This window comes from Phycodurus eques, chromosome 4, assembly GCF_024500275.1.
Source record: "Phycodurus eques isolate BA_2022a chromosome 4, UOR_Pequ_1.1, whole genome shotgun sequence".
Lineage (NCBI taxonomy): Eukaryota > Metazoa > Chordata > Actinopteri > Syngnathiformes > Syngnathidae > Phycodurus > Phycodurus eques.
In genome coordinates, this window is record NC_084528.1 from 8,055,849 (window position 1) to 8,064,151 (window position 8,303).

At 38.6% G+C, this 8,303-nt stretch overlaps 1 protein-coding gene across 1 annotated transcript; it reads left to right on the forward strand.

Annotated features, from left to right (window-relative positions):
* Positions 1 to 26: 26 nt before the first annotated feature.
* On the forward strand, positions 27 to 6,941 carry ebag9 (estrogen receptor binding site associated antigen 9). The gene is made up of 7 exons (XM_061675530.1): positions 27 to 112; positions 540 to 634; positions 882 to 963; positions 1,208 to 1,360; positions 3,492 to 3,602; positions 5,383 to 5,474; positions 5,651 to 6,941. The coding sequence occupies exons 2-7, from the start codon at positions 552 to 554 to the stop codon at positions 5,766 to 5,768; spliced, it is 639 nt and encodes a 212-aa protein (XP_061531514.1). The 5' UTR covers positions 27 to 112; positions 540 to 551; the 3' UTR covers positions 5,769 to 6,941.
* Positions 6,942 to 8,303: the final 1,362 nt, after the last annotated feature.

Consider the following 8,303-nt stretch of genomic DNA (forward strand, 5'->3'; position numbering starts at 1 on the left):
GCACGCATTTCCTTGTTCCTGCTCCTCCCAGCTCAGCGCCAAGATGGCAGCTGCGCGAGGGAGATGAGCTGAGCGACGACACATCAGAGTTCTGTCATGAAACAGCCTCGGAGTATGTAGCTCTTGTGGTCTTTGTCATGACATGATATGGCAGTAATATGTAATACCTAGCAAATTTCGTCACACTCCAAAAGACTATTGAAATATTTTTAGAGAACATGCTTTTCCGTTGGCGAAGCTAGCAAGCAGCGGTCGGCAAATAAATGAACTTGTCTCGTCAGCAACGCAAAAGGAAACATTGGCTTTGCATTCGGTAATTTTCGCTAGTTGCTGTATTCTTTAGTTATTGATAAAGAGAAAGCTTGCAAGACTGCCCTAAAGGGCACAAACCTTACATTTTACGAAGGGTTACTTGATATTCTGTTTGCTGCATTTGGCGCTTGCCTATTTGCATTGTTTTAGACGACAATATCGTAGCTTTTGAGAGAGCACACCAACCACCTAAATTCCAATATTGATTCTTTTTTTCCTCCCACTAGATCAATTTCATCATGGCCATCACTCAGTTCCGTCTGTTTAAGATCTGCACTTGCCTAGCCAGTTTGCTCTCTTTCTTTAAGAGATTGATATGCAGGTAAGAGTTCAGGAAAACATTAAAGCAATCTAAAATCTATCAGTATTTTATCTAATGTGGTAGCTGTAGGATTTTGGCATCACATTTAATAGATTTACCCTTAACATAGTCATCCATCAATTTTCTATTTCAATTATCTGATTGTCATGTAAATGTTGTTCTTGCATGCAAAAACAGTTAAAACTCAAACTTCAGGTGTGACCCTAATTCCCCTTTTTATCGTCTTTCTTATCTTTGGGCAATAAAGGAGCGGAAGGGGCCGAAAGCTCAGTGGGGATCAAATAACTCTCCCGACAACAGTGGATTTCTCATCATCAGTACCAAAACAGGTTAATAGTGAACTCTGTGGACTTAACCAGCTGCTCCAGTCTGATTAGGAAAAAAAAAACAAGGACAAGCAACATGTTGTAAGGTTTAATATCATACAGTACTTCCATTTTGTGTGGGAAGATTCTTAATGTTTCAGACCTTAGTGGCACTTGGCAGGAAAGGTCTGTCTGAAAAAAGAGTAGAGATTATTTTTAACAAATAATTTCCCTACAAACTGTGTTTTGTACTGTTCAATCTACACAGCCAGATGTTGAAGAATGGAGTTCATGGGATGAAGACGCTCCAACAAGTATTAAGATTGAAGGTGGTAATGGAAACGTCCACCCTCAACCCACTGAAATTGACGAGCCCGACTACTTCAAAGACATGGCGCCAACCATCAGGAAAACACAGAAGGTATATCCATACTTATTGCAAATAAATATGTTTAGCGTCTGTTCTTTCCATTTTGAATTGGCAATTGAAAATACAATGAAACTGTGACTGCTTAATTTGTGATTTGTTTTATTAATATGACACAAAATACTATAATTCAATATTAGGTTAGAATCAAAAATACAACATTGAAAAAAAGGCCACAGGACTGAATTTGATTTTAATATTTGATTGGTGATTAAAATCATCTTCATGCGTTACTTCTGACACGGAAGATATGCTTTTCCTGCAGTAAGAATAGGTTTGTGAATGTTTTCTTTTGGTTTGGTCTTTTTGAGGCATACTGTGTACTGACTTTCCAGAGCTCCACCCCCCCCGATCGAGACTTATTCACAAAGTTCCTCACGTATCATTGCACAATGGTTGGAAAATGAATGAAAGTGACGTTGTTTTTCAAGTGATTTGCCCCAAGTCTACTCGTCCACATGTGGTGTTCCTTCCCTGTGGATATGACTTGAAAACAGACAAACAGTGGGGAATCAATTGCTGTGCCTTCCTCTCTAAGAGTGATGTTTTGTTCCTTCAACAAAACATAATTGTCCATGTTCTAATTTGGCTGATGGGTTGTGGTCCTGACTGATTGTGGCAGCTAACAGGTTTATGCATCTTTACTGATGTTAGTTACCATCTGTCCGAACAATAGCGGACACATGGCCGATTAAATTCTGTCCTGTGGCCTTTTTTCCCCGTTTTGTATATTCTTATGAGCCTAAAATTGAAATGTAAAAAATCAGGCATTTTTGTTTTGTTTTTTGTTTTTCAATTTCCAATGGAAAATGGAAACAAATGATATATGTATTCATAGACCTACTGCTTTTTTTTTTTTTTTTAAACTGCAACTTGATTGTACAAATTAAATGTTTGTCTTCATCTTTGCTAATTTGTTAATACTTACATACTATAGTAGTTGTTATTCACATCCCCACTAAAAAATGTTAGCATATCATGTAGTTACTAAGTATCAAATCTAATATGGGAGACACGCTTCAGGAAACCTTGAACTGATTATGTGGTTACTTTTGTTTGTGACATTTGAAAGAAAAATCAACAGATGATGAAATATATTGTTTATTGTAAGTAATATCGTCTTGAGCTTATGATAAAACCATCGCAAGTTTCTGCATTCTGTCCATATGCTCATATTTAATAGCAGAAAGCCACACATTTTTCTGTTATACAATGCATGTTGAGACCTGAGTTTAAAAAATGTATAATTTTGATTTTTGTATGTATTTATTTATTTTTTAAGTTTGGTGCGAAATACGTGCAATATTTTCTTCCCTTGTGGAAGCGGCACTGTTTTTGCCAAGCTGCCAAATTACCCTCGTCAATTAATGGATGAGTGTATCTGGCGCATGCAGCGCACATCGCCAAAGAAAAATACTTCCACTTCTTCGGCAACTGCACCAAGCAAGTCTGTGCCATTTATCAGAAGCTCAGCTAATCCGTGCATGCACAATTATGCAATTGAGCTTCGCTTACCTTTTTAGGTTTTGATACAGTGTTCAGACAGTGTAGTGTGGTGGCGGGACTGTGGCCATCATTTGAAAGTGGCAGATCTTTGCCCAGCCTAGCTGCCAAGTAATTGGCAGAGAACCGTCATGTTCTGTAAATTTGGCTGCACTGTTTCATAACAGTGGGGATGGAATTCAGAAGGGCTCACTAACAGAAATAGACTGGTAAAAGATTTACTTGGACCTTAGTCAGGGCTTACAACTTTTGGATGCAAGAAATTTAAGAAGTCGATTCACCATAATGTCTCCTTTAATGACACATCTGACAATTTAACTTTTGTGTCGTTACATTGCATCTAGAGCACAGGTCCTAAAACCTCGTTATTGTCTTAAAAAATATCAAGACTTTCAATTTCGAGGTGAATTTATGCCACACATCTCTCACAGTGAGGAAATAGGGAATAGGCAAAGTTTTACATCACTTCTCAGACTATTTTTTTTCTCAAACTATTTTCAACTGTTAATTGGTTAGTAATGCTAAAAAAAAACAAAAAAAAAACAGATGACATGGGCACAGATAAATAATATCGATTTGTGAAAAAAACTTGGCATGTTTCTGTCTATTTTCAACTTTGCAGATAGTGCTAAAGAAAAGGGAGCCATTGAACTACCTGGTGCCTGATGGCTCAGCAGGTTTCTCCAGCAGACTAGCAGCCTCTCAGGATATGATGACTTTCTGCCCACCTTCAGTGAGTTCTCTTTTATCCTCTCTTAAGCTTCAGGCATGCATTCTGTTTATGGCTGAGAAAGACATGAAAGTGAAGGTTTTATTGTTGATGACCGTTAACATTAATTGTATCCTCATGTAAATGCTTCACCTAACATGGTAATACTATTATTGTATGCCAGGGCTTGTCAGGAAGTCCCTGTCCCATGTCTCCTTTTGTAATGTGGGGGGAAAACTTTGATCCTAAGTGATGTCACCTCTGCATTCTGTGTGAACTTGGAGCGGTCTGGTCATCGGATCACAGAAGAGCTGTTATCAACTAAATGTGGGTTTACTGAAAAAGAGACTGTAAGAAAGGTCTCACAGACTAAAAAACCCTAATTTAAGTGTTTGCATCATGCACAAGAACAATGTTGAGATGTATGAATAAATGCATGCTCAACACAATGTGGAAGGCATCATAGGGGAAATCTGGTCTGGAGAACTCTTGGTGATGTGTAAAATGGTAAAAGAACCCTACTAAGAAGAGCATCTACTCCATATTGCAACATTAGCATAGTGAGCCAGCTCCAAATTATGAAAGAACTACTCCTCTGGCACATACATTTAATGTCTATATCATCCAGACCAAACTGTGGGCTATAGTTTAAGAAGCATGGACTCACATTTCTTCAGACTGACTAAAAGTTGGAACGGTTCAATGCTAAAACCTACCTGACTGAAGTTTAAAGGATTAAAAAGAGGTCTTCACGGGGTACAAATCAGGATTTAGGGATGCACAGCCCCCAGTGAGAATATTAAGCACACAAAACAATGCAATCACCGGTACTACTAAAACTAATACTAATAATGGAATAAAGGACATCACACAACATGGTAATTTGAACTTCATTTGTTTGTTTGTTTTTTAAGTTTAAAGGCATATGTTCTTAATTATTTTGGACAAATTCTAAATTGTGCTACTACAATGACATTCAAATTGTATTAAATTTGAACTACTTAATAAACAAACATCGAAAACTAGAATCAAGTAACAGTTGACAAAGTGTCTTAAGCATAACCTGAACTTAAGTGTAACCTTGAAACCTTTATTGCACAAAGGAGAAAGAAAGGAAGAGTGATGCATCATATGTGAAGCAAGCAGAGACGAACACAGGCAGAAATAAAAAGGCAAGCATTTGACTAGTAGACTGACTTGCACAGTACTACCTGCATCCCCTGACACCTCAAAGCAGGAGTCCTCAGATCCATACATAGAGTAGTTGTGGCTGAAAATACAGGTACTTTTGCAGCACAAATTCTTGCAGTGTTATTAGTAAACCTGTGATGAAGCCAACTGAAGTGGATACTCAAACCTCCAGTGCGTTAGAAATGTTAGGTATGGTTGTTTGCAAATTATTAAGATGTATGTGTCTAAAATGCAAATGGAATGACTTTGGTACATTTTTGTACATTAACTATTTCACTCTACATTTTCTGCTTACTCTTTATTCAGTGTTTTGTAAGGCAACTATTATATTCCAAATACACTGACACCAGGCTTTTTAATTATGAAAGTTCATCCATTTGTCTACTAGTAAAATGTACATTGGAACCCATTCAAACTCCTGACTCAAAACAAAAATCCCTCTCCATATGTTCAAGCTTAGAAATTATAGTAAAGGCAGTCTTCATAATACATCTGATGCATGACACACAAAGAAAAGCTGTATGACAGGCGAGTCATATAGTGGAGTTTGATTTCTTTCTGTTGTATTTATGCTATAAAATTCTTATTGGTGCGATTGTATCACTTTGTACAGGCAGAGCTTGGTGAAATGGACAACTGGCAGGGCGACACCAATGCTTGGGAGGATGAGTCTGATGCCACCTGGGAAGCAGAGGAGGTGCTCAGGTAATGCATCTACTGTAGTTCTGTACCTACGTTCACAGTCCATAGGCGTGTAGGTTCATTCTTTGACCAACAGATGGCAGCGTTTACCACTACAGTGTATTCCAACATGGAAATAGAGGTGGAGTTTGCGTTCATGATCAACAGACATATTTTACAATTTTTAATCCTTGTAACAGACAACAGAAGCTGGCTGAGAGAGAAAAGCGATCCATGGAGCAGCAAAGGAAGAAGATTGAGAAAGACGCTCAGAGGATGATGAAGAAAGAGCAGAAGATGGCTGTTAAGCTTTCATAACATTCTGTTAATGCTCAGTTTTGAGCCAGAGGAATACAAGGGAAAGACACTGAATCAGTTGTGAGTTTATCTTTAAAATCATCAAACCATCCAAAGTTCTCATGCTGCACTGCAACATTTCAGTAACGTGTCTTCGTCCAGCAGCCATTCCTGTGCGTTTACGAGCAGCAGCAGTGACTCCTTCTTGGGTTAGCGCACTAACCCCATTTTCCCATGTTTCGAAACCATTTTGGTTTTTAAGCCTGAATTAGGATTTCTGTGCCCCCAATTTATTTTCGGTGTATGTGCTAGTTAGCACGTGCCCTATTAAAGCTATGTCAATAAACTGAACCTGTACTGTACTACCTTTTCATATCAGGTGTACAATTGCTTTTCTTTCTTTCTAACTGCAAAGGACATAGGTGTAACTATTTTTTTAAGAATCACCGTTTATCAGTGACATTGGTCAGCTTAATAATTGTTTTTATATTTATGTTTCATTGTTTAAAAAGCATTTCCCCCAATGATTGCTTGCACTGTACCTCTGCAAAATTAGTAAATGGCATAATCGAGCCTGTAAGGATGAGCTGTGGGTTCCTATGGTAACAACATGGCTACTAACATGAGCCACAGACTGATTTAAAAATATACTGTCACTCATTGTCATTTTTTATGAATTGGTCTTGGAGAACTGCAAATAGGTGCCATTATTTATGAGGTATGAATCGCTCTCACTAGCTACATCACTTATTGTAGCCTACCTTTGTCTTTTAGATTTTCACTGGCAGCCTTTGTGAAGTGAAATGTGCATTTCTTTGTGGTCTGGATTTCTGAAAGCGGTGGATGCAAAGTCAGGGATCACTTAACCACATAGGCCATTGTTAATACAGCTCGAGTGATAAGATATGATCAGGCTTAAACAAAGAAAGCAGGTTTAGTTAATTGAACTGCCTTTGAGAATCTAGATTATTAAGCAATAAGATCGCCCTGTTTCACCAACAGTTTGCACGGTACTTTGGTGTGTCGATTCAGAAATTGAATTGTTTCTTATTATTTCTGATGTGCAGTACACAGTGTTTTGATTATTAAAGAAACAGGACTGTCACTGAAGTCATCATCCTGAAGTATACCCTCACAGCTTTTTGAATAAACTTCTATGATTCAGGTGAATAACATGCTTTCTGAATAAAATGGGTTGTGAAGGATGTCTCACCAGAATTGAGCTAACCTTATACAGAAGCAAAGATGGTCACACAATTTGAAAAGAATTGCCAATGATAACTGCTGACACCCAAGAATTTAGTGGCATTTTGTACCAACATTAACACACTGTTGTTTACAGAATGCGGCAGATTTAATTTTTTTAAACTTTTAAAAAAAAAAATACGCTTAGTATTAATGCAAATGAAATGAAACTTCCTAACTGTGGCGATTTTTGTCAGATTTTGAAATTTTCCACTTCTGCTTTTTAAATAATGTGTATCTGTAATATTGCTTAGATATCATGGAAACTTTTGACCACTTGAATTTTTTTTTTTTTATTATTATTATTATTCCTAGTTATACACCCATTTTCCGTAGCGCTTATCCTCGAGAAATGGGCTGTGCTGGAGCCTTTCCCAGCTGACTGTGTTCACCCTGGACTGGTCGGCAGCCAATCGCAGGGCACAGATAAACAATCAACCATTCACACTCACATTCGCACCTACGGGCAATTTAATCTTTATTTAACCTACCATGTATGTTTCTGGGATGTTAGAGGAAACCGGAAAACCCACGCAGGCATGGGGAGAATGTGCAAACTCCACACGGGAGGCTGGATTTGAACCTGGGTCCCCAGAAGGTGCTGTGAGGCAGATGTGCTAACCAGTCGACCATCCACCGTACCGCCTCGTGTGATACAATTTGGGTAAAATGGGTTTCATTCTAAACGCAACACTTTTTAATTTTTTTGTGTTTTCGTTTGTAATACATCATTTATCAATTTTTGGACAAGAGACTAACTAAAATTCATAGTTTACGAAAGAGGTCTTTAATGGATACGGCACACAATTTAGCAAATTAATGGTACGGTTTTGATTTTTAGGTTTAAGTCAGGGCTCTGGCCTACTTGGCCACATTCATCTTTCCTTCGATTGCAACCAGCCTCCCTGTCCCTGCAGCTGACAAACAGCCCCACAGCATGATGCTGCCACCAACATGCTTCACTGTTGGGACTGTATTGGACAGGTGATGAGCAGTGCCTGGTTTTCTCCACACATGCCACTTAGAGTTAAGGCCAACAATTTATATCTTGGTCTCATCAGACCATAGAATCTTATTTCTCACCATCTTGGAGTCCTTCAGGTGTTTTTTAAGCAAACTCCATGCGGGCTTTCAAGTGTCTTGCACTGAGGAGAGGCTTCCGTCGGGCCACTCTGCCATAAAGCCCCAACTGGTGGAGGGCTGCGGTGATGGTTGACTTTCTAGAACTTTCTCCCATCTCCCGACTGCTTCTCTGGAGCTCAGCCACACTGATCTTTGGGTTCTTCTTTACCTCTCTCACCAAGGCTCTTC